We start from the raw sequence: 27,991 nt of genomic DNA, 5'->3' as shown, positions 1-27,991 counted from the left end.
TTAAAAAATATTGTCTGGCTCAGAATAATCAATTAAGGTCACTTACGTTCAATTTCAATATCATTTCTTAAAGTAAACTGAAATCAGCAAAATAATGGGTATCTGTAGTACCAGTGTAAGGGAAACAACTTAAAATGTCATAAAAACGGCTGGTCGATTAAATAATAGTCTAAGAGTTTCGAAATAAAATAAGTGCATACACTGTATGTATATTTTATTTTGAAAGCGATGTGGATTCACTTTATTGTATACGACATGACGCGGCGTCTCATCAGGGTCTGCGCTGTTTGTTTAAAGGAATTTCTGTAAGAAATATTCTAAATATAGAAATAAATATACTAGACATCCCTAACTTTGGAAATAAATTGATCCAATTTAAAAGGATGGGAGAGTCCACTAGGCATAAATGGGTTAATCGAACGGATTTTAAAATCCAGGAGAAGCTAAAAATTGTACTGTAAGTTCTATATACACATAACATAAAATTGTAGTAATACTGATATAAACGCAGATGATTTTTAATAAAAACAAGAGCACCGCCTTGCGGGTGCAGACCGCTCATCTATTTTTCTTTAAAAGGTGAAGGGACCTATCTCAATACTTCAATCACAAAGGAGGGAGAGGTGGGGTGGAGAGAGGTGTAAAGTGTGGGTGTGTGGTCATTTATTACATTATCTTCTAAAAATAATAAAAAATGCAAAAAATAATAATAATAAAAATTTTGGGAGGGGGGGGGGAATTCTTGGGTGGGATGGTTGGACGGTATTTCAAAAAAAAAAAATGTTTTTTAACCATGTTTAAAAAAATTGGGGGGAGGGGCGGGGGGTCGGGGCGGGGGGGGGGGGGTGGGGGGGCGATGGGGCGGGTATAGTGTGAGGATGTAGTCATTTATTATATGATCTTTAAAAACAATAAAAAAAAAATTCGGGTGGGGGGATTCTGGGGGGGGGGGGCGTGTGGGGGATGGTTTGGGTGGAGTCTATTGTGGTATGTCAGGTAAGAGTTGTTATGTCAAAATATCAATCAAATCTAATCTTAAATAAGGAAGTTATGGCAATTTTAGCAAAATTTAATAATTTGACCTTGATAGTCAAGGTCATTCAAAGTTCAAGATAAAATTTAACTTGCCAGGTACAGTACTCTCATGATAGCATGAAAGTATTTGAAGTTTGAAAGCAATAGCCTTGATACTTTAGAAGTAAAGTGGATCTAAACACAAAATTTAAGCATAAATTAAAAGTTACTAAGTCAAAAAAGGGCCATAATTCCGTCAAAATGACAACCACAGTTATGCAACTTGTCCTGTACTGTCCCCTTATGATAGTTTGAGAGTGTTCCAAGTACAAAACTTACTCAAATTTTCTAAGTATAAAAAGGGCACATAATTCTGTCAAAATGCCAGTCAGAGTTACATAACTTTGCCTGCACAGTCCCCTTATGATAGTTAGAAAGTGTTGCAAGTATGAAAGCAATAGCTTTGATACTTAAGGAATATAATGGACCTAAACACAAAACTTAACCAAATTCTCAATTTATAAGTATAAAAAGGGCACATAATTCAGTCAAAATGCACGCCAGAGTTTTCTAACTTTGCCTGCCCAGTCCCCTCATGTTAGTAAGTAAGTGTACAATAGCTCTTTTTTTTTCAAAAATTAGATGAGCTAAAAATGGTTAATGCAAATGAACACATTTTACTGCAACACAAGTTTTACAGAAAAGCAAAACGCTGGAAAACAAACAGAATGTCTTGGGTGTTTGCCTCGTACATCCGATTTCAAACAAAACCAAAAATAATACATGTAATTACATTCATGGACATGTCTCCTTGATAAATATCGTGAACGTGAAACAGGGACACAGTACGCTTTATTTATCATAACATTTTGTTTGATGAAGCGGAACAATTTCACTGCAAACGACAGTCAGCAACGTTAACGCGTTCTAGGTTTTGGCGTTACCAAATGTTTCATTGACCCATATAATATTATCGTCTATAGCACTTGTTGAATGGTTCTACCATTTGGATTTGTCAGGGGTGTAATTGCCAAACTTAATGTCCATGTATACATTCATTCTCACCACGCTTAACTACTGGTCTCAACGTGCTTTCCCGGTTCTTTTAATACTGTTCGTTTTCAATAATGGATCCATAAGTAAATATTAATACAAATACAATCGGATACAAATATAGCTTAACTAAAAAAATTATAATCATATATATTTTCTTTTAGCAAAACAACAACAACAAAAACACGTGACTATGTGGCCTTCCATTGGTTTGTGCCATTCAGAACTTATACAGATATACTTGATTATAAAGCATATGTATACTGCTGGATACTGTATGATAGTATGTGACCAGCGTCGGGATTATAACCAAACGTTACATTATGTCTCGCTAAACCACAGTTGTTCTACAATTTAGAAATGCGTTGATTTGAACTTTTTCATTTAAAACTCTGAAAGCATGTTTTCAGTGTACAAAAGACAACTTTCTGGATCGCAGTTGTATATATGTGAACATGCGACACAAGCTGCTTTTAAATCTGGTCAAATGGACCTTCTTTGGTGTTGATCAATGTTGTAACACTGGTTTCATGCGAGCTAATAGCAGTACTTATTTACTGATAACTTAACAACAGTAATGATGGTATCACGATTTCATCCCCTTTTTCACAGTCTTGTACACATAGCTCGCTTTCCCAGGCTGTTTTCGGGGATCTGCGTAACCTTTTATAGACCCGTTTCCCATCACTTCTATCGACTCAACCACCGAGAAAACGATACCGTCGTTTGGTACGACGTTATGTCCCATTTCTTGCAGTTTTTCGACGAGGTCCTAATACAATACAAAATCGAAAACTTATTAATTCATACACGACATATTAATATAGAAAAACATGTATATTATCACACACAAAAATAAAAACCTGTTTTAATATCGAACGTTATAATGTCCATAATAACAGTGCAAGATAACATACAAAGATCTTTCACATGACGATAAACATTCAAAAGACGTGAAATTATTTACAGTGATATGTGGCGCATAACACTTAATTCAACAAAACATCGAAAACATTCAACCGTACCAACAATACACTTTACAATGTATGTTACGACCAATGGGCGCAACCAAATACAAAAGACCAGACGGCAAACGGAACGAAATATTTTTCTGCATTTGGTCAAGTGGCTGGCTGATAAGTTATATATGAGCAGCTTTCTGTAAAAAAAAGAGGGGTTTAATTCATTTGCGTAAAGGGTCGTCCCAGGTTAGCCCGTGAGCCCGCACAGGCTTATCAGAGACGACACTAACTTGATTTTTCTAAGAAGAGACTCTCTTTAAACGAAATTTAAATAAAAGCGGAAAGTGTCTACCCTGATTAGCCTTTACGGACTGCACAGACTAATCGGGGACGACACTTTACGCACTTTCATTTAGCCCGTTTTTTCACGACTCATGTACAATTCGCATTACCTCGGGCATGGTCTTCTCAATATCGACAGTATTCTTCCCCACATCCGCGTGTACACGATCTTGGCTCACCGCTTCCTCCAGGGATGTCCCCAGCAGGAACATGTTGGTGAGCACCTGAGCACAACGAATGTTATGTACAGTAATCACTTGACTTGAACACTACGAATGTATGCTCAGGAAGCACCTGTCCGCAAAGAATGTCACGATTTTGAGCGCCTGAACATACAACTGACATGTACAGTGAGCACTAAGTCACACGTTATTGTTATGTAAGCAATATGAAACAGCGAATGTCACGTTGCATTATACAAAAACAAAACGAATAATATGTACAAAAAGCACATGAACACAACGAATGATATGAACAGTAAGCACCTGAATACAAAAATGCTGTGTACAGTAAACACCTGAACACAACAAATGATACGTAAAGTAAGCACGTGAACACAACTTATGTTATGTACAGGAATCACCTCAACAAAACTACTGTTATGTACAGTAATCACCTGAATACAACAAAAGGCATGTACAATAAGCACCGGAACACAACGAATGCAATGTACAGTAAGCACCTGCAAACAACTAATGTTATGTACAGGAAGCACATGAACACAACTTATTTTACGTACAGTAATCACCTTTACAACTGTTATGTACAGGAATCACCTCAACAAAACTACTGTTATGTACAGTAATCACCTGAATACAACAAAAGGTATGTACAATAAGCACCGGAACACAACGAATGCAATGTACAGTAAGCACCTGCAAACAACTAATGTTATGTACAGGAAGCACATGAACACAACTTATTTTACGTACAGTAATCACCTTTACTACTTTTATGTACAGTTAGCACCTGAACAAAAGTAATGTTATGCACAGCAAACATCTGAGCACGACTTATGTTATGCACAGTTATCACCTGAATACAACTTCTGTTATGTACAGTAATCATCAGAACAAAAATAATGTTATGTACAGTAAGCACCAGAAGACAACAAATGCTATGCACAGTAAGCACCTGAACACAACTAATGTTATGTACAGTAAGTCTCCGGAACACACATACTGCCATGTACAGTAAGCACATGAACACAACTTCTGTTATTTACAGTAAGCACATGAACACAACATATGTTATGTACAGTAAACATCTGAACACAACTAATGTTATGTACAGTTAGCACATGAACACAACTACTGCCATGTACAGTAAGTCTCCGGAACACACATACTGCCATGTACAGTAAGCACATGAACACAACATATGTTATGTACAGTAAACATCTGAACACAACTAATGCTATGCACAGTAAGCACATGAACGCAACTAATGTTATGTACAGTAAGTCTCCGGAACACACATACTGCCATGTACAGTAAGCACATGAACGCAACTAATGTTATGTACAGTAAGTCTCCGGAACACACATACTGCCATGTACAGTAAGCACATGAACGCAACTTCTGCTATTTACAGTAAGCACATGAACTCAACATATGTTGTGCACAGTAAGCACCTGAACACAACTAATGTTATGTACAGTAAGCACATGAACACAACTACTGCCATGTACAGTAATCATTCAAACACAACTACTTTAATGTACAGTGATCACACGAACACAACTAATGTTATGTACAGTTAGAACCTGAACACAACAAATATTATGTACAGTTAGCATCTTAATACTTTTAATGTCATGTACAGTAACACCTGAAAACAACTAAGTTTATGTATATAAAGCACATGAACACAAATAATGTTATGAACAGTAATCACATGAACATAACTTATGTCATGTACACTAAACAACCGAACACAACTAATGTTATGTACAATTAGCACCTGAACACAGCTAATGTAATGCAAATTAAGCAACGGAACACAATTAATGTTATTTACAATGAGCAACATGACACAACTTCTGTTATGTACAGTAATCACCTGACCACAACTTATGTAATGTACAGTAATCACACGAATACAAATAATGGTATGTACAGTAATCACCTCAATACAACCTTCATTAAGCACCTCGACACAACTACTGCTATGTAAAAATAAGTACCGGAATACAACTACTGGTATTTACAGTAAAATAGGGAACACAGCTACTGTTAAATACAGTAAATACCTTGACAAAACTAATGTTATGTACAGTAAGCACCTGAACACAACTACTGTTATGTACAGTTCGCACCGGAACACAGCTACTGTTAAATACAGTAAATACCTTGACAAAACTACTGTTTTGTAAAGTAAGTACCGGAACACAAATACTGTTATGTACAGTAAGAACCGGAGCACGGCTACTGTTAAATACAGTAAGCATCTCGAAAAAACTAATGTTATGTACAGTAATCACCAGAACACAGCTTCTGTTATGCACACTAAGCAACGGAACACAATTAATGTCATGTACAGTAATCACCTGAACACAACTAATGTTATGTACAGGAAGCACATGAACACAATTATTGTTATGGACAGGAAGCACCTGAATACTACGAATGGTATATGCAGTTAGCACATTAACACATTAAATGTTATAAGCATTAAGCAAATGAACAAAACGACAGAGACAGTGGCTAGGTAAACGACCGATTCAAAAAGGCAATACATGAAACCAAATTGTGGTTAATGGCACAGAAGTAGATTGTTGCTTATAAGCATCATAGCATAATGAACAGAAGCAGTGAAACTAATATATTTCCAACGACACGTAGGTAAACTTCTGTCGGTAAATCCCCTAAATATGTGCAATTAACAATATGTAGGTAAACGAAGATTTAATAATTCAATAAATGAAACCAAAGTGCGTTTAACAAAACGTACGTTATATATCGAAAATCTGTAATCATTATTATAAGAGTATTAAGTAAACTAAAATGATTAAGCGCACAGTGTAAGCAGGCCGTAAATAAACGCAATATTTGGTTTAAGGTCAAATCGAATATTAAGACGAACGTCCCTAACCCGAGCAACATATAGAGGTTAACGAGCCAATCCCGGGCCCTCCTTTTTTCCCTTACCTGAGCAATCGCGCTGGGGATTCGTCCTCCCCCGGCAGCTCCGGTCACCAGCCTTACGTTCCCCTGTCTGTCCACCAGTATGACCGGGGCCATGGCAGAACGGGGACGTTTAAGCGGCTCAATGCGGTTGAATGTGGCGTTCTGATGCATGAGATGAATTTACTCTAATGATGGCCAGAAGCCTTATGTCATTTTCATAAAAATACACGTCCATTATTTGGGTGATTTCTTTATTTCGTGTTCAATTCTTAAATTAGTCACATTTCTATGTATTAGTATCTCAAATGTATGTATGTATTTCTAACATATTTAGAACTGCCGTTTTAAAGCTGTTTGTTCGGCTAGGGATATGCAAGTATATACATGTTTTGTAGGTTCTTACTTAAATACGAAGACATTTTTATTAATAAAACGCTTTTTTGCGCGCTCATTTCTCTGTTGTTGTTGTTGTTATTTATTATACAACGATACAATCGTTCATACATTGTTAAACTTGTTGTTGCTCCAATATTGTGTGTGATTCTGTGAATAACTTGTAGGAAGACCTTTAAACTATAATGTTACTTGAATAGATATTAAGATAATTGAATTGTGCTTCAATAACTTACTCCAAGGGTGTCAAAGTCCTGCATTTCGTTGTTCCATATTATCCCAGTGGAATTGGATGCAAACCCTGACCCGAAGCTGAAGTAGCAGTCATAGGATAATAATAAAACCACCAGCAGAAAATAATATGAATCAACATTCAAATCTAAGCTCATCACACGTATTAATTAACCCATTTATGCCTAGCGTCAAGAAAAAAGGCCTTGGCAAACAGCGTAGACCCAGATGAGTCGCAGCATGATGCGGCGTCTTATCTGGGTCTGCGCTTTTTGCTTAAAGGACTTTCTGTAAGAAATATTCTAAATATAAAAGTAAATATACTAGACATGCCTAATTTTGGAAATAAATTGATTCAATATAAAAGGCTGGGAGAGTCCACTAGGCATAAATGGGTTAAATATTAGTGTTCGCGTTATGAACAAGAAGAGTAACCATGACCAGTTTGGACTGGTTAAATAGGAATCGTTTTAGCATGTAGGGTTAATATACCATCGTCAAATACTCTCTCATTATCTTATCGATTTACGTTGATACTTGGGCAAAACAAAAGTTTATTAGACTTAACAAACATAAAGACATGGCAACTTATGTGTTTTCAACGTTCCGGTGAGTACCGTAACATATTGAACAAGGCCTCATAAGTTTCCGATCGATATCAGCGGAAAAGACTAAAAGTTCATTCTCCTCCGTTAAGTCTGTTTATCCATCCGCGTGTCTCTCTGTCAATTAGTCAGTACAATATTTGTTCCAGCTTTTGAAACCTTTATTGAAGGTCATTTATGATGACAACTTTATTGCTGCAGATGTCAAATGTCAGAGGACATTTCAATGGTGCACCTGAAATACTCACGAGACTAACATGAAGACATGAATAGCATAAATATGTCCAACCTTTTTGCATCAAAAACCAATCGTCTGATAAAGTTTAAAAAAAAAGAAGAAAAACATCAACAAAAACACCAACAACAACACAAAAACGTTATATGCTAACTTGATTATTAATTTAACATAATTATAAATTACAAGTGTAGACGTTGTGTTTTCATCGACAGGGATTTTGAACCGATCGGTAGGTGACTCCTGTATTTGCATTCGCAGCGTACTTACTACCCGTTGATCGTTGACGTCACGGACACGGCATCACCGTACGGTGAAAGTACTGACACATGCGACGTGCCACCAATATCGGTGTAGTCCCGTACCGCTTTCGTGTAGAACGAGCTGGGCTGGGCCTTGTCTCTGATCTTATGACGTAGAATACCCGCATACTCCTCCGACACCATCTTGGCGATTGTCTGCATGGGATATGGGATGCATAGAATTTTACTTACTAATTTTAATTTCACATGTGATTAGATGTGCACTTATAATATTGACAGATCAGTGTAAGTAACGCAATCAATGGCAAATCACTGTCTTGATATAATGTATAGGTCACATGAATATCAATTCAATTCTAAAGGTTGTTGGGGTAATTGTGAAAAAAAAACAATGTGGAAGTGTTTTCCGGGAAGATCAATAGCTGAACGCATTTCAATGCATCTGATGTATATTTATTCAACCATTGACTTAAAAGAAATACATTGTAGAAACAAAATTAAATTTATCAAATTTCAGACTTGATGATAAACATGCATATACCTCGTTAACCTGGTCGTTGAATGTTGGGTCTTCTAGAAAATACTTGTCGGCACTTGCAAACTTCATGGCCTCGATAAGGGCGTGGTAAACAATGCTTTTGTCCGTGAGGTTCCCCATGTCCAACGTCGACCACGGATCATCTAAAAAAATCACACGTCAAAAGTCTAATTACGCAAGACAATAAGATGTCACATTATCACTGCTTTCACTGCAATATCCTCGATTATCCTTTGTTTTGAAATTTAACTTGCGCATTTATTGCGTAGTCTCAATATCTGATTGACAGTAGTATACAATTCAAACAGGAAAAAATGGTTTGGTAAAACACACCACCTTGTTCAGTTGATAGAGCATTGGACAACAAATCTGAGGTTCGATTCTTGGCACAGTCACATACCTTGTATGGTCATTGACTATGATATTATCTTAACTGCCTCTGAATCATGAAGGAAAGTTGTCAGTTTCTGGCATTATAATGCTCTCGAAGTGCCGATTAACCAGCTTACCAAGGAAACTTATGAGTAGGATATCAGATCGTCGTGATACAACTGCTAACGCTTTAGTTTTGTTGGTAGCAGTAAAAACTACTACCAATAAAACACAGAAAAACTCATTTGGACACTCAAATATAAACAGCGAGATATTCATTCATCGCAATTTTGTGGTTTGTTTCCACATCGATTGTATTAGATTATGCATACAGGGAGAACAAAGTCAATATCTTATAGTTTGTTGGTTAGACACGTTTTGCTATATACTTATTGGTCATTTAGTCGCACAGTTGTTAATCGTTTTCGAGTTTCGTCATGACTGAGTCAGAAATGAAACTATGGTTTTGAAACAAGTATTTTTACAAGATTTGATATAATGACCTAGTTTTGGACGCATCTGAATCATATCTACCATAGCCTTGATATTGTCAAAATAAACATCTACCCATGTTTTTTAAGCTCGAGTCATAAATGTTGTCCCTAAAGTAGTTACAGGGTTTTCTAAGATTTGACATTGAAACCTGTTTTTTGTAAGTACATGACAACAAGGTTTGACCTCGATTTGATATAATGACTTTGTTTTCGGATTTGGCGTAGTTAATGTTTTATTAAGATTGAGTAAATAATTTGATCGCTAGTGTGGTAACAGGGTATTTTTACACGTTTCGCAAGCTAGCCTAGTTTTAGTATACACGTTCCGCAGATTTTAACATAGTCTAGAAAAAGTCAAGATAAATATTCTGACCAAGGTTTATTAAAATTGAGTAACAAATATGGCCTCTATAGGGGTTACAATGTTTTTTTTAAAAGATTTGACCTGATTACATTATTTTTGTCACACGTGACCCCTATTCAAGTTCGCCTAAATAATATCTAAATAAGCATAATGAGAACAGGTCACTTAAATTCAAACATGGCCTTCATTTTGTCCATCTTAAAATTCTGATCACGTTTCATCAAGATTGCAAACAAATGGCCTCTAGAGTTTTAGTTGAACAAGGTATTTATAAGATTTGAAATGTTTGGCCCAAGTCACCCTTATTTGAATATAGCCTGGGAAATATTCTGACTAAGATTTAATCAAGGTCGAGTCATTAATAGAGTGGTAACTATGATGTTCTAATATTGGTCTAGTTTTCAGACGTATGTGACCCAGATTTGAAATCGGACAAGATTTCATTAAGAAAATCATTCTTATCATATTGATTAAATTATACATATTTTGAAGAGTTGCACAATGTATTTTCTAAGAACCAACCTGATGACCAAGTGTTTGATTGTACATTACTCAGATTCAATCTCGACCCAAATAATCTCTAAATAGAAATCAAAGGAAGTTTCAACAAGAGCTGAAACATATTTATGACATCTCTAGAGGTAACAAGGTTTTTCTTGGACACATGTTACCAGATTCGAACTAGGCCAAGCTCTTTTTACAAATAATTATGCAGACCAAGTTTCATCAAGCTTGGATGAAAATAGTGGCATCGAAAACGGTACTAAGCAAAACAATGCCGACTTACATAGCATGAACAAATCACAAACCTCAAACTGAACGATCGCGAAAGCCGCACAAACATTAATAATAATTGCTCAAATGTAGATACAACTTAAAAAGATAGAACCAAATTTATGTCATTGTCGGAAAACGTATGAGTAAGTATAACTCTTATTTGCTTATTGAAGTAACTTTCGTTTCCGCATTTTCTTTATAAAATTTAATGTATAAATTATAAAACACAAAAACTGCACACGAACGTTTTAAAATGTTCATCATAAGCGCCACCATGGGTCCGCCCGTGGCCCCTGGCATGGTATACATGGTGTAGTTACCCAGCCCCACCTCCAGTGGGCTTCCACTGTGCAACTTATAGTTGAGGATGAAATCCTGCAGATCTAGGACGCCGCCTAGGGGTGAATACATATATAAATCCGTCAATACTAACATCAGCATCAGTAGAAACGACACAATAATCAAGATAATTACAATAATTATTGTCAATATCATCATAAACGCGATGATGATGATGATGATGATGATGGCGATGATGATGATGATGATGATGATGATGATGATGATGATGATGATGATGATGATGATGATGATGATGATGATGATAATGACGATGATGACGATGATGATGATGATGATGATGATGATGATGATGATGATGATGATGATGATGATGATGATGATGATGATGATGATGATGATGATGATGATGATGATGATGATGATGATGATGGTGATGGTGATGATGATGATGACCATTGTTGGTGACAACAATGAATATATCCGGTGAATCGACGTTCCCAACATTTTTCAAATTTTTTGTCCAAACACATATGATATTATCTATATAATACCACCATAACGCTTTTGCGTTGTTATTGAATTTATTTATTTCGTCGTTATGATCGTTTATTCTTTCGTTTTTCATATTTTGCTTGTGCTTATACAACCCTTTTGAGAAACGCCTTCATATGCGTATTAAAATATTTTCATAACATAGCATCTGCAATATACATTATTCAGGTCAAGCATTTATTTATAAAGGCTAAAATTACCATCAAATGTTAAATAAAGTCTAGGTCCTCCATATCGATAGGAATATTGTTCACTTACCAGCGTCCTGAATCTCGTCCACGAGTGTTTGTGTGAGTTTACTGTCGTAGATGTAATCAGGCCCTTGATCGGCGATGCCCTGTAAGGTGTCCGCTAGGTGGGGCCAATGTAGCGTCTCACCCGCCTTCAGTGGCGTACCGGCAGCTTTGTCCGAGCAGAATATGTTGCTATAAGGTCAAAATATACTAAATAGTTTCCCTATATAATTCAATGTAAAAGCGACATCTTTAGGCGAAAATAAATGCAACATTTTGCACGTAGAGAGCCCAATAACCATATCTTTTCTCAAAGGCCATTCTAAGCGGTGTCGATTTATGCAATAAAAAAGATATGTCATGTACGAACCAAGAAAGAACTTGCCAAAAGTCAAAATCGACTGTTTTTGCAGTTTTTTCCCGGCCGTTTTCCAGTGGAATGTAACCTTTTTCAGGGCAATGTTTTACTATAGTCTTCAAGTTAATCATATTTCAGGTATTAAGTAGTGAGTACCTATTCATGCCCTACTTCTTTCTCCAAAGGATAAAGCCAGAACAATAGTTTAAAGTGTACAACATGCCTTCGAATCGACTATGATATTTTTTTAAGAGAACAGCCCTACATGAAACGGTTATTTAGTATACTGTAACCTATAATGAGACTATTGCTTAGCCACTCAAAAATGTAATATATTAAATTGTGAATATATCAAAATGAATGTTTATACGTCCAAGCGTGATAAGTTTCAAATGAGACAAATACTTTTATGTGAACTCGACGGAAGAATATGATAATTATATCTCAGCGAAATAGGTTGATAACATTGCTTATACACGAGCGCGAAACTCGATTATGTTAACATGCCTTCCGATCCTTTTTGTCCACGCAAAGTATGTAAACATGACAAAACATGCACAATGGCATTTCACTCAGTATGGTAAAGGTATGATAAGTGGTATCCAGATAATTTACTCCGTGTAGAATCTGCTACTATAAGGAGAACAGAAAACGTTACCACCATGACCCGCGTGCATGCACGCAATTTAACGGGACGAAAGTAATGCTTGTAAATGTTGATAACACAGGCAGTCTTATTTTCGCTGACAAGCTTCGTATAAAGTTGTGTCCCAATTCAGACATTTGCATGTTATAGTTGCACACATATATCTGAATAAAAGTTCGAATACAAAACAACTGACATTAATCAGTATGGTGGAGCTTATGCATATTTTCACAACACTCCTACGGCCGTTTTGCACTAGTTAGGGGGCAACACTTGTGTTACTGAGGACACGGATATGCACATGGGGCAAGTTATCCAAAAAGCTAACCATTGCTCGAGGATATCAATTGTATTCTTTATATCACATGGATTCAAAATTCCCAAGTAAAATGTTATTGGCTTATATAACAACAACGTTTAATATATTTCTACATTTTTTTCTTTTATAGAAAAGTAAATGACTGAACAAACTGAAAACTTTTTGTCACCAACCTTTCCAACGGTTTACTGAACAACATATTCATGGTAAACGCATTAATATCAATGAACATAACATGTCTAAAAGGTTGAAAGAAGAAACCCTAGACCCTCGCCATTTAAAAAAAATAAATATACCTTACGATAAATATAATAAGGTTTTGTTAATTATTTATAATCAATTATGCTAGGTCTGTTAGCCTGTTAGTATTCAGAAAATATAATAATATATGTAAACATCATAATAGCATACAAACACCAGAGTATAATGATATACATTTGGAAAACATTACCATATCGTCGGAAAGCTCGTCAGCTTCAATTTCATCCTGTCCGTGATGAACGCCAGAGTATTTCCCGTGGACTCGGACAACGGAAACCCGTCTCTCAGCATTTGAATGGTTGGCTTGAATAGCTCCGCCCAAGGTAGGCGTCCATATTCTCCATGGGCGTATTTGTACGCCTTAAGCTCGCCCGGGATCGCTATCATGTGGGCTCTGACTGCATGAACATAAACGTGACTTTTATACCTTGGTAACCAGGCATTTCCCTCCCGGGACATAACGATCCCATATTATTTAAGATATATGGACACAGGAATGCGGTATGTACTCATAAAAATATTTATATATTATATACACTTTTGCTTCCAGCATTTAAACAAAATGTAATAAAAAACAGATTTGCTTCAGTAGAACTTAAAAGCATTATATCAAATTCATATTAATATAATAAACAAGAGGGCCATGTGCCCTAAGGCGCTCACCTGAGACCCGTAGGAAGTAGCTAAACATGTGACTTCTAGAGTGTTCACAAGCTTTTTTAATATATAAATATCAGGAAAGACCCGCCCTGGCGGCCATGTTTTTTTAACGATCCGAACCATTTACGAACTCAACCGTCGTATCCAGGAAACAAATATTCTGACCAAATTTCGTGAAGATTGGGCAAAAAATGTGTCTTCTTGACTTTTCACATGTTTTCATATTATGCATATAGAGAAAACTGCCCCACTCCTGGCGGCCATGTTTTTCAAATGACCACGACCATTTTCAAACTCGTTCGAGATATCCACAAAACCAATGTTTTGACCAAATTTCATGATGATTGGGCAAAAAATGTGACTTCTAGAGTGTTCACAACCTTTTTTACTATATAAATATAAGGAAAAAGACCCCCCCCCCCCTGGTGGCCATGTTTTTTTTAACGATCCGAACCATTTTAAAACTCAACCATGGTATCCAGGAAACAAATGTTCTGACCAAATTTCATGAAGATTGGGCAAAAAATGTGTCTTCTAGACTGCTCACATGTTTTCACTATATACATATACAGAAAACTGCCCTGCATGGCGGTCATGTTTTTCCACCGATCATGATCATTTTCAAACTCGTCCGAGATATCTATAAAATCGATGTTTAGACAAATTTTCATGATGATTAGGCAAAAAATGTGATTTCTCGAGTGTTCACAAGCTTTTTTTACTATATAAATATAAGGAAAATGACCCCCCCCCCTGGCGGCCATGTTATTTTACCAATCCAAACCATTTTCACACTCAACCGTCGTTTTCAAAAAAAAAATTGTCTGACCAAATTTCATGAAGATTGAACCAAAAATGTGACTTCTAGAGTGTTCACATGTTTTCACTAACTACATATAGAAAAAACTGTCCCGCCCCCTGGCGGCCATGTTTTTCACCGATCTGGGCCATTTTCGAACTCGTCCGAGATACTTATGAAAGCAATGTTTTGACCAAGTTTCATGATGATTGGGCAAAAATTGTGACTTCTAGAGTGTTCACAAGGTTTCTCTAAAGCCATATAAGAAATACTGCCCCGCCCCCTGGCGGCCATATTTTTCAACGGACCGGAACCATTTTTGAACTCAACCAACATATTATTAAGACGAACATTTTGACAAAGTTACATGAAGATTGGGCATCAAATGTGACTTCTACAGTGTTCACAAGGTTTTTCTTTTTTTTGACCTAGTGACCTAGTTTTTGACCTTGCATGACCCAGTTTTAAACTCGGCCAAGATATCGTTGACGACGAACGACGCACGCACAACGGACGACGGACAAAAGGCGATCACAAAAGCTCACCATGAGCACGTTGTGCTCAGGTGAGCTATAAAACTATGCCTTATTTTGTGCAGCCCTCGTTAATACATCATGAATACTTTCAAACAAGTTATTGATGTTTAATTTTTTTATCAATCTGTATCAAAAATTGAAATCGATGTTTTTCATTGTAATACAAAATAACAAAATGAAATGTATGTAATATTATGAAATAAGTTGCAAACAAGATTGTAATTCAGTTTTATGCAAAAAATGATTTTTTAAAAATTCCGCAACAAAATGCAATATAATCTAAACAAAACACACAATTTCTTCTAGTTTAATTTGAAAAAAGTCATACATATATATTAATAAATCAATCATACATAGTAATGCAAGATGCATGTGTTTGTGTGTATTCACATGTCAATTATCATACTTATCCAATCCATGATAATGATGCGAACTTTGTTTTCAAAACAATCTTACATAATCGGAAAATTATCATGTATCAACGCAATGCCCAAGAATGAGCGATGCAGTCTTGCAATTAAAAGCTAATAGGCAAAGCGTAGGTATCTTATCTGAGTTATCAGCATTAATATAACGCTTAATTTCATTCGGAAGACATATGCAAATGTTGATAATGATCTCCCCGATAAATGATTACCTGAGAAACGGGTAAATGATTATTACACATTCTACAAGATAACTTAATCAAGAAGCAAGCTTTCGTGCCAACGTTTAAACAAAACATATAATTGTTACATGCATGCACACTCATATCACATTTTCTATAATCATTCTTGAAGAAAAAAATACAAACAATAACAGCCAAAATAGAAACAGCTACGAAAAAAGTTATACGATCGCCATACTTTGGTCTAGAAACACTATATTTATATCCATAAATATAACGCTGTCGAAATGTACAACTAACAAAATACTAATGAGAATAATGAGCTTTACTACCTGATGACAAACCCTCCACACAGGGAAATCTTACATACTAATTATAATTTGAATTGAGCGTCATTTTAAACATATTTGTTTCTTTACGGCAAATCTATCAGTGGTCTAATCATACAAAGGACTTTATGTTTTTACTTATTTGTATTACACCAAGTTTAACATATTTCGTATCGCTTACATTCAATATTATGATTGTTTATTAATGTCGGACATATGTAATAATTGAAAAATATCACACGTGATTTGTTCGCAAAGGTTTCAGATAAAAGCAAAATCCTTATTAATATTAATTGAATGTGGATTTTACTTCTGAAAAAAAAGTTTTATATTTAAACATAAGAACATTTAATACTAATGAACATTTGGTTGTTTTGTTTATTTCACAAAGGTTCTAAATGTACATAAAAACTAAACATAATCAACCTTGGCAATGGTTGAAATATATTCTTGTGCTCATCCGGTACAAGCCAATCGTCCATTTCGGTATAAGATAACAAATATCCTCACAAGCCAAGAAAAATTGGCATTATGCTGTATATCTTGTTACGGTACATTAAGTATCTCGTTATGTTTGCCGAATATTGGTCCGACATGAGCACATCTTTTTATCCGCTTCTTTGTTCAGTTTTGTTTAAAGAGGCGGTAGTATTTACGCTCTCATAATACACTGAAACTATTTAGGCATACACACATTCGAATAAGAACAGAGCTGTTTTCAGAAAAGATTTTTGTTGATCTGCTGCATAAACGATGGTATTTCCACACACATATACACATCTATGAGTGAATAATATAAAATCATGTGTGTGCCAAATGAGATTACATTTAACAAAGATCGCGGAGGAGAAATATCAGCTACAATTAAAATTTCGCTGTATCCAGTATGTTTAAATCAGCAAATTATATTTGACGCTGTCGTAGAAGCTGATTACACTTAAATGTCCGTCTATTGACGTCACGCTACGTCTGTAACTATAAAAGAAATCTACATAAAGCTTACTACAAGAGGACGTTTGTGACTTAAAAATTGGTCTTGTAACGATGGAAATAGTAACAGTAATTTTAAACATCAAGAAACGATCACACAATCTCACATCGCCAAATATAGGCCGTATAACAGAACAATGTAATAAACTTATGTAAGCACACGAGCCTGATTAACAACGCCGAATTGAAATCGAACCCAAGTTTAAAAGATCGAAGTTTATGTGTTTTGGTCAACATAAAATAAACTAGTATAAGCGCTAAACTATTCATAAAACACCGACCACTTTGTAATCTATGAAGCATTTTTCAACCTGAATCCCATACGGAATAGTTGTGCCATCAACTTACACGAATAATAAAACTCCCCCGATTTGGGAATAGAAACCGTTATTAGCAACTGTCGGTTATTTATATAATGCATGTGACTAATAACAAACAACACTACAGAAGCTAACTACATAATCTTAGAGTACAGGTAAACAACTCGCAACCGCAATATTAATTATAGTCAATGACAAAAACTGGTAAAGCAAAGACTTAATATGCTGTTGGCAAATAGTAACTTGCGAAAGATTATAACGACACGCATAGTCTTAACGCAGCAGCAAATAGTAGATGCCAGGCATTGAATTTCGACTGTAACGACTTAATGAGTATGTAATGAAACAGTTATGACCATTAACTTAGTCTACAAAGATTTGCAACACGGATAGATGAACTAATTTATTGAAAATGGATATTCAGATACAATGAGACAATTGTACTGTATTTAAAGTTGGATTCGAATTGCAAAATATATTGAGAAAATTGATTAAAAGCAAATGGCACTGCACATATAACAGTACCTCAGTTCGGAAATAAAACAACCATCGGCTGCAATGCAATAACGACTACCGTGCATGCGAACAAGTCGTTGATTAACGTATCAAATAGTTTTTAAAAGTGCAGAAGGCTGCTTAAAGCGTCGATGTTAGCTGTTTCACCCAAATAATATAATTACTTTCTTGTTTTCTCCTAATTAAATACGAGTATGGACGTGCTTAGCTTCGACTCTCTGAGCTATAATCAATTAAGGCTTTACGTGATTTTCCATAGAGTTTTGAAATCAAGAAAGCGCTTTTATTAGGAATTATTGGTATCCCTATAATATCATAAACAAAATCATCATCATGTCTGCCACACCAAGGATTACCTAGTTTAAGCTCTGTATTTTCTCGAATCGTGTTTCTTGTAAATTTCAGGTGCGTATGACATTGTTCAGGAATTGTGTTACTGATCTATACCGAAAAACATTTGCTTAAGTCGCAATGGCTGAAAGCGGAATTATAAATGATTTCGTGCGGTCAAAACAGTTTCGACTTAATCAAGTTTATTTCTTGCTGATCATTTTTGTGTCTATGTGCTGAATCTTATTTGAGGTAATTGTATTCACTTTCATGTCCACATATTTATGAATATATATTAGTCGTGCATACAACATAACACAATATCAGAAAACTCAAGCTTCAGCAATGAAACATGAATTTACGATTTTGTAAATACATCATGTGAAAGGTTTACATAATTAAACTGTGTGTTAATATCGAAACAAAAAATCTAAATATAGTTAAATTTACACATATTAATGCCTTGGTATGGTATAAGTATATATTTCTATGACCAACTTCAAAGAAGAGAGCATACATGAGTCGTACGTTTGCTTGTATGTACGGTACGTCTGTTCCACAAGAGGTCTATACGTCAGTGCGAAGCTTCCGGTGTCTACCAATACTTTATCGAATATTGATGGAATACGAACACCTTGTCAAAATTCTTAATTAACACAACATGACGTGTTAAATAATGGTATTTGTAATTTAAACTGCATGGGAATGTATCGAGTGCGTAACCAAACTAAATCATAAATTAGGCATAGAACGTGTTTTGCTTTATTAAAAAGGGTGGATTTGGTTGTATGGTTAGGATGGTGGGATGTTAGCGAAAAGTCAGTGTACATATCTATGTACATGTATATAACAATGAAATTATTTTTAAAATGTTTTTTCACATAAACTGTGTTCAATGTTGCATTAGTATTGACACTCGTGTTTTCAAACATTTTTTCAAAACGACATACTACATGCTTAAGTGCATAACTATGTTTGTTACATGCAAACTCATTCATTGTAATGGACGTAACTTTGGGGGTTTGGAATACACTACTTTAGACATACCATTATGCTTGGTGAGATTGGAGTAAATATGTTGTGTAATGGAGTGCGGTGCCATCTCCCGGCCGTCTATGTATATGGATTTCTTGGCTGATTTGTCATATATCACCATAAACATACCTAGAACAACAAGAAAATTAACAAATGAGTTTTGTGTAAATTTTATAATGTATAACAGAAAAAGAACGATTGTGTATCACCACAAATTATAAAGAAATTATTTAGATCGATAACATCTTCAGAAGATTCAAAATGAATTGGAATTTGTACACATTTTCTTATAATATTTAATCTTTCTATTGAAATCAGTAATTCGATTGCACAATGATCGCCTATGTGGAATACGCAACATGATAAATATTATTTCATTTTTCCCTACCAGTATATGGTTAATAGGGCAAAATCAAGTGTTAAACAAATTGCTCTTGACTAATATGCATTTGGATATTTATTTAGAAATGTTCGTAAGTTGCTCGTATATATTCATTTAATTAGTATATATTCGGAACGCATACTTTTGAAATATATTTGTTTAAACGGGCATATTAACTATAAATATCAATAAAATATTCATTAAAGATGTCCACGAGGCCAATTTTAGCAGGAAACTCAGAAGTAGAAGTGCTCTCGATCGTTAATGTACATGGGATGAGATACACGACGCATGCGAACTTTCTTTATCGGGAATAGTGTAGTAAACGTCTCCTTGAATAAAGCGATTTTTGAAGCATTGAGTCTGAATCCCACTTCAGAAACGCACGAAAGCATACTTTTTCTGCATTCTATAATTTGTGCCTTCATGTGTCATTAATAAAACCTGTTTTTTTTTAAATAATTATCTACTGACAAAAATGGAATTTCATTTTTCAAATAACTATCTATATTTAATGGGAAAAAATACCATGATGAGACCCATTAAAAAACATGTCGTTAATATAATTTGATTTTTAAATCAAGATCAATTTGTTCATAAAGTGTATGCAACCTTTTAACAGGTATTTCCCTTCAACCCGTACCCAAAAATTCCAAACACCAACACCATTTACTTATTAAGAATGAATATACACCACTATCAACAATTTATTTACAAAACATTTTTCTGTTAATTTTTTTCCTGTCTTAATACATCCAATATAAGCAACATTACTTTAATTGTTCTCTGCAAATGATTTATATATTTCGTAATCCTAAAAGCGAATTTGAGTAAATAATAGCATAAACAATGTTACATACAAACGATTGTAAATTTAGCCCCGCCATTTGCAGTCAGAAATTATCTACCGTAGTTTAATCAATGTATATCTCATTTTAGACAGTGCACTAGGCTTCTATTTAAATCAATATTTTGTGTTTGTTACTTTTATTTTCTGACCTGATGATGTCATTTGTAACCTTACAACAACCCAATAAACTCGAGAACGGATGGGAAACTGGAAAACATTTAACACAGTTAAAATATCGCAGCTGGCTACACTACTCACGTATTTTTATTGTATCTTATTTTCCGTATGTGAATGGTCGGTAACTGATTGATATTGTTTATGTGGCTCATATGTTTCGATTAACCCCCAGCAGTTTGCTAATTTGAGCCACGTTCTGAGAAAACTGGGATTAATGCACATAATTTTTGGGCGTAAAGTGTCATCACAGATTAGCATGTGAAGTCCGCACAGGCTAATAAGGGCCGACACTTTCCGCCTAAACTTGATTTCCGGTGAGGAGGGACTTCATTGAAACCAAAAATACCATAAAAGCGGACAGTGTCGTCCCTGATTAGCCTGTGCGGACTGCAGAGACAAATCTGGGACAACACTTTACGCACAAAAATTATGCCCAGTTTTCTCAGAACGCGTCTCATTAAATAACTAGATCAGAATTAAAAAAAACGCCCAAAAATGCACACGGACAAAGTGTAAGGAGATTTTATAACCAAGCGCGGCAAAGCGTACACAATTTCCTCTAAAAGATGATACAAAATAGGTCGAAAGAATGCTTTGTTGTAGTGCAAGCATAAGTTGTATGCACTGTGTATATGTAATGAACGGTATTTGGTAACAAACAATACGAACACTGTTAATTTAAAATTAAAATACAAAAAAAGTAGTACAGTAATGACGAAAATTGATTCCATTCGTTTTTGGTCGCTTCATAAGTTTCGCTCGCTACATGGACCGAGATTAGAGAAATGCATTGTACTCAATATTTCGTAATTGAATGATTGCATTTAATCGCGCGTGTTCATTTTTGACGATGCTGGAACAGCATCGTCTAAGGATTTATAACCAGTAAAAAATTCTTCACAATGGCGACCTATGTAAAAGACCGAGCCAGTCGATTGAGATAACTCGATTTTTCAGTTACTTTCCTTGGCATTCGCCACTGCGTAGGAGATTGCTCGTTGATTTTCATTGATAACATTCTCCTAGCAGAGTTGTCGTTCGTGTTGATAAAGGTAAATATTAATAGAACAGCATATCCTGGGGAAACAGATTCAATAAGTGTATAAAACGTTAATTTCAAAATAGTAATTTTACATCCATTTTTTTATGGACCAATGAAACAACTATATATTTTCTCTATTTTGTTTGATATTTGTTCTCGATTTAGTAAATAAATTGCGAATAAAAACATGTAAAATTAACTTTTTACGTGATCACAAAACTAAATAATGCGAACAATTTCGAACCTGCAAATTGTAAACGCTGCACTGCTATGATATATATAGATAAAACAACATTTCTTTGCGTAATTGTCCGTCCCGCTAGCGCAGAGGTAAGGACGTTCGCTTTTTCACCTTTTCGACACCGGTTCGATTCCCGCTCCCGGCGCAATGTTATATTTTGTCTGTTTTGTGGTCACCATTCCGGACAGGTGTTTTTTTCCGGATAATCTCATCCCCCCGCAGCATTTGACCATATAAAAAATTATAAAGTATTTCAGTACAAAACAAAATTCGTCCCAACTGTCGTCAATCTAATCTTATTAGGTAGGAGTGCTGGACACACTCCGGGTCCCAACATTATGCAGCCTCAGCGCGGAGGTAACTCATTCCCTTGGAAAAACAAAATTCACACACTGGGTGCCGCCTAGGCGCGTATAGACTCAAACAAGGCAACAAACTCAAGTGCGGGCACAATCATTTAAAATTTACATATTGAATACGATATTCTAACAGAAATTACACAACCACCTAAGTGTACATACCATGTTTGATATTTCGTTCGATTGTTAGATTTCAGCATATATATGTATAAGGTCATTTCGCTATTAGTTAACTTATCCATATGTTCGTGGGCGAACTCGGATAGTCAAGTGCTCATACGAATGAGCTCACATGGTCCGGCTTTGTGCTCATACCTACTTTCGAGAATCATCATGAAGGTATTGCCATACTTAATGAACAAGAATGTGACCCGCCTCCCAGTTTCGCTCAATGGGTCAAGTTACCCACGGGTACTACTTCCCCGTACCCCTAAACTTTTTTTCGTACCAAAAATGTTTCGTACGCAAATTTTTTTCCTACCAAATTTTTTTTCGTACCCAAATTTTCGTACCCAATTTTTTTTATCGTACCCTAATGTTCGTATCAACATACACAATTGTGGTGATATAGATAAACTTAAATTGATGTTTTATATCCATCCTCTTAAAAAATCATCGTCACACCAGTACTGCCAGTACTTTGATTCTGACATGTTTAAAACTAATGCGATAATGATACAATGTTTATTTCCGTAAAGGCAGAAAATCAACCGAAAATAATATAAATTCATTTACATGGAAAACATAAATGTTATCTAAAGTTATTGTTAACAATAGCGGTAATCCACCAAAGGTCTTAACCGTTTAAGATACCAATCTCCGCCAAACACTACTTTATAATATGTAGTATTGCATGCAAGAGGAAGCTGGTTATATATCCATTATGTTCGTACTTTTATCAATGGTCTTGCTCATTTATGTCGCTTGGTGCGTGTAAAAGGGTAGGGACAGCCATCTTTCATCGATGCTGAGAGGTATGAAAAGTATCACTAGGATAAAAAAAACAAGGGCAGATCAAAACTGAGAGGGATGAGAAGTATCACTAGGATAGAAAAAACAAGGACAGATCGAGGTTGCGAGGTATGATAAGTATCGCTAGGATATACAAACAAGGGCGGATCAAGACTGAGAAGGAAGAGAAGTATCACTAGGATAGAAAAACAAGGCCGGCACAAGGCTGAGAGGTATGAGAAAGATCACTAGGATAGAAAAACAATGGCGGAGCAAGGCTCAGAGGTATGAGAAATATCACCAGGATAGATAAACAAGGGCGGAGCGAGGCTTAGAGGTATGAGAAAGATCACTAGGATAGAAAAACAAGAGTGGACCAAGGCTGAGAGGTAAAAAAAGTATCACTAGGATAGAATAACAATAATGGCGGATCGAGACTGAGAGGTATGAGAAAGATCACTAGGTCAGAAAAACAATGGCGGAACAAGAATGAGAGGTATGAGAAGTATCACTAGGATAGAAAAACAAGGGCGGATCGAGGCTGAGAGACATGAGAAGGATCAATAGGATAGAAAAACAAGGGCGGATCAAGGCTGAGAGGTATGAGAAGTATCAATAGGATAGATAAACAAGGGCGGATCGAGGCTGCAATGTATTAGAAGGATCTATAAGATAGAAAAACAATGACGGACCGAGGATGAGAGGTATGAGAAGCATCTCTGAGATATAAAACAAGGGTGGATCGAGGCTGAGAAGTATGAGTGGTATTACTAGGATAGAAAAAAACAAGGATGGATCGAGGCTAAGAGGTATGAGAAGTATGACTGGGATAGAAAAACAAGGGCGGGTCAAGGCTGAGAGGTATGATAAGTATAACTAGGATACAAAAACAAGGTCGGATCAAGGCTGAAAGGTATGAGAAGGATCACAAGGATAGAAAAACAATGGCGTATCAAGGCTGCAAGGTGTGAGAAGTATCACTAGGATAGAAAAAAGGGCGGGTCAAGGCTAAGAGTAATGAGAAGTATCTTTAGGATAGAAAAACAATTGCGGATCAAGGCTGAGAGGTGTGAGATGGATAACTAGGTTAGAAAAACACTGGCGGATCAAGGCTGAGAGGTGTGAGAAGGAACACTAGGATAGAAAAAAAGAGCGGGTCAAGGCTAAGAGTAATGAGAAGTATCACTAGGATAGAAAAACAAGGGCGGAACAAGGCTGAAAGGTATCACTAGGAAAGAAAACAAGGGCTGATCGAGGATAAGAGGTATGAGAAGTATCACTAGGATAGAAACACATGGGCGGATCAAGGCTGAGAGGTATGAGAAGTATTGCTAGGATAGATAAACAATGGCGGAACGAGGCTGAACGGTATGAGAAGGATCACTAGGATAGAAAAACAATGGCGGACCAAGGCTGAGAGGTATGAAAAGTATCACTAGGATAGAAAAACAAGGGCGGTTCGAGGCTGAGAGGTATGAGAAGGATGACTTGGATAGAAAACAAGGGCGGTTCAAGGCTAAGAGGTATGAGAAGTATCACTAGGATAGAAAAAACAAGGGCAGATCGAGGCTGAGAGGTATGAGATAGATCTTTAGGATAGAAAAACAAGGGCGGATCAAGGCTGAAACATATAAGAAGTATCACAAGGATAAAAGAAAAATAGCGGTTCAATGCTGAGAGGTATGAGAAGGATCACTAAGATAGATAAAAAAGGGCGTATTGAGGCTTAAATGTATGAGAAGAATCATAAGAATAGAAAAAACAAGGGAGAATCGAGGCTGAGAGTAATCAGAAGTATCACTTGGATAGAAAAACAAGGATTGATTGAGGATGAGAGGTATGAGAAGTATTACCTGGATAGAAAAACAAGAGAGGATCGATGCTGAGAGGTATGAGAAGTATCACTAGGATAGAAAAACAAGGACGGACCAAGGCTGAAAGGTATGAAAAGTATATCTCGATAGAACAACAATGGCAGATAAAGGCTGAAAAATATGAGAAGTATCACAATGATAGAAGAACAATGGCGGACCAAGGCTGCGTGGTATTAGAAGGATCACTAGGATAGATAAACACTGGCGGACCAAGGCTGATAGGTATGAGAAGTATCTCTAGGATAGAAAAACAAGGGCGATTCGAGGGTGAGAGGTATGAACAGGATCACTAGGATAGAAAAACAAGGGCGGATCGAGGCTGTAAAAAAATTGAGAAGTATCATAAGAATAGAAGAACAATGGCGGACCAAGGCTGAGAGGTATAAGAAGGGTCACTAGGATAGATAAACAAGGTCGGATAAAGGCTTAAATGTATGTGAATGATCACTAGGATAGAACAATAATGGCGGCGGAAGGGTTCAACTCAAGCTACACAAGATAGCCCCTTCCCGCTTCGATGAGCCATACAACGGAGGCGAAGATTAAATGCGACTGACTAAGAAAGAACATCAAACACACAAGAGAACTCTCGACCATTGGATCAACATGTTAATGATTTGTCAATCAGGCGATTGCCTTTGTCCGACTAATATAAAGACGGCAGAACAATTTTTACTGTCCTGCCCACTACATGCAAGATCTTGGCGGAGGGAACCACGATACAACGGAAGCTCTATGGACGTCTGGTGGACCTTAAGCTACCGACGGCTACCTTTGCTCAGAGAGCCGTCGTGTCCATCTGAGTAATTGACAAGAAGAAGAAACTCCTGACTGATTACATGATAAAGGTTGTTAGCTTATCCGCAAATGTAGATGTATTGGTTAGCACTTGAATATCAATGAAACCGCTTAAAAGACCATCAGATAGCATTGTTGCCGAATAAGGAAATGTTTACTTATTGTTTGTTTATAAGCTTAATGTATTTTTAAAATATACATGAAATTTACCTCCACCGATGCCCATACTGTGCGGTGTACGAACCCCGTTGCAGATCAAAGTTGCGATTGCTGCATCTACCGCTGTGCCTTGGCGCTCAAGAATATCCCTGAAAATGATGAAAGCGTAATACTATTACCTACACAATCCTCCGCTTCCTCCTCTTCCGCCTTCTCTTCCTCCTCCTCCTCATCATAATAATCATCACCATAAACATCATTATCAAGATTATCCTCATCCTCATAGATATCGTAATTTTCAGAAGCATCATTATCATCAACATTTGATTATCGTCAGGACCGTCAATAGCATCAAGTTATTCAAAGAAGTAACCATTGTCAGCATCATATTCTTATGTTTATCGTGACGTAAAATTACATTTATTGGTCTTCACCGGTCACTGAAATAATTACTAAATTGTTTTTTTCTTTGAAAGTACATTTGTAATAATAGGATTAAGCTACTTAGATGGTAGTAATTGTATTATAAGTTCTTTTTTATACTATACACCATACCTGCCTATATCCGAGCACGCCTCATGGTCGGACACTACTGCCCCTGTTGGAATCTTATCCTCTATCGTATCGTTTTTCTCGAGCTTTTTCTCGCCACCTGACAGCCCTACGGCTAAACCGATCGCCAGACCGACGGCATAAATAAATAGCATCACTAGGATTATTGTGATAATTAACCGCCTCTTTTTTGTACAGATGCACACTTCACACTTTGATTTGCTTTGGTTCGCCTTTTCCTCGTAGTCTTGCATAGTGCTTGTATTGGCTTTGTCGAACAAAGGTCTGTAAAATATTTAATACATTCATTTCAACAAACGCGTTGTCGTGAGAGGCGACATAAAAGAGTGATGAAGCGTTACACATCAAAACTATACGCAGCGAAATAGTGAAATGTACCAATTAACGGATAATTATCTATCAGTTAATTATTTACATGCAAACACTGCATAATGTTTCACATACATCATGTTTTTATCAGAAGATTAAATTTTCCTCCGCGCATATAAATTAAAGCGGGATTACACGATTTTGTTAAATACTTATAAATGTATATAAAATGTGTAAAAAACACTTATTATACATATACTTCAATATAAATTAAAATAAAAGTTAAGAAGAACATGTGTCGAAAAATGCGAAAAAAGCCAGATATTTAATTCGGAAATCGAAAATGTCTATACAGTCGAATTCGCCAGCATGTATATCATGCATGTACGATGTGAATCAAAATCTAGTTTTACGGATCATTTTAATATCCTGCAACGATATTTATTCATACGACACACGAACACTAACTCCGATCCTAATAAAAAGACAAATGCTTCGGTTATTGTTAGAAAATATGTACGAAATATCTTCGTCAATATCAGCTCGCGGCGCTAAATTGCCTTTTCTGCATTTTATGAAATTCGTCTTAAATGTATACTTTTTCTTGCCTATTTTGTGATATTGTAACATAGTTTATTAATATATTACAATTGAACACATATAACAATCGTGCAGTCCCGCTTTAAATTTCATAAACACATTGGGCATTTA

At 36.0% G+C, this 27,991-nt stretch overlaps 1 protein-coding gene across 6 annotated transcripts in view; it reads right to left on the bottom strand.

Moving 5' to 3' along the window:
* Window positions 1–1,849: 1,849 nt before the first annotated feature.
* Window positions 1,850–27,991, bottom strand: part of LOC127871468 (glutathione hydrolase 1 proenzyme-like) — a 187,887-nt gene continuing 161,745 nt past the window's right edge. For 4 of the 6 annotated variants that reach the window (XM_052414432.1, XM_052414448.1, XM_052414441.1 and 1 more), the window contains exons 3-14: window positions 26,954–27,235; window positions 26,450–26,547; window positions 19,578–19,694; window positions 13,634–13,841; window positions 11,885–12,051; window positions 11,017–11,166; window positions 8,768–8,907; window positions 8,234–8,421; window positions 7,129–7,204; window positions 6,521–6,661; window positions 3,482–3,595; window positions 1,850–2,839 (exon numbers count right to left, since the gene is read on the bottom strand). In XM_052414432.1, the coding sequence (XP_052270392.1) occupies window positions 2,654–2,839; window positions 3,482–3,595; window positions 6,521–6,661; window positions 7,129–7,204; window positions 8,234–8,421; window positions 8,768–8,907; window positions 11,017–11,166; window positions 11,885–12,051; window positions 13,634–13,841; window positions 19,578–19,694; window positions 26,450–26,547; window positions 26,954–27,235 (1,867 nt within the window). In that variant the 3' untranslated portion in view covers window positions 1,850–2,653. The remainder of the gene's footprint in view (window positions 2,840–3,481; window positions 3,596–6,520; window positions 6,662–7,128; window positions 7,205–8,233; window positions 8,422–8,767; window positions 8,908–11,016; window positions 11,167–11,884; window positions 12,052–13,633; window positions 13,842–19,577; window positions 19,695–26,449; window positions 26,548–26,953; window positions 27,236–27,991) is intronic. The other 2 variants (XM_052414457.1, XM_052414422.1) reach the window with 2 other exon arrangements.

The sequence above is a fragment of the Dreissena polymorpha genome, chromosome 1 (genome assembly GCF_020536995.1).
Source record: "Dreissena polymorpha isolate Duluth1 chromosome 1, UMN_Dpol_1.0, whole genome shotgun sequence".
Lineage (NCBI taxonomy): Eukaryota > Metazoa > Mollusca > Bivalvia > Myida > Dreissenidae > Dreissena > Dreissena polymorpha.
The sequence above is the reverse complement of the archived record's forward strand: the minus strand, read 5'-3'. Positions and strand labels throughout refer to the sequence as shown.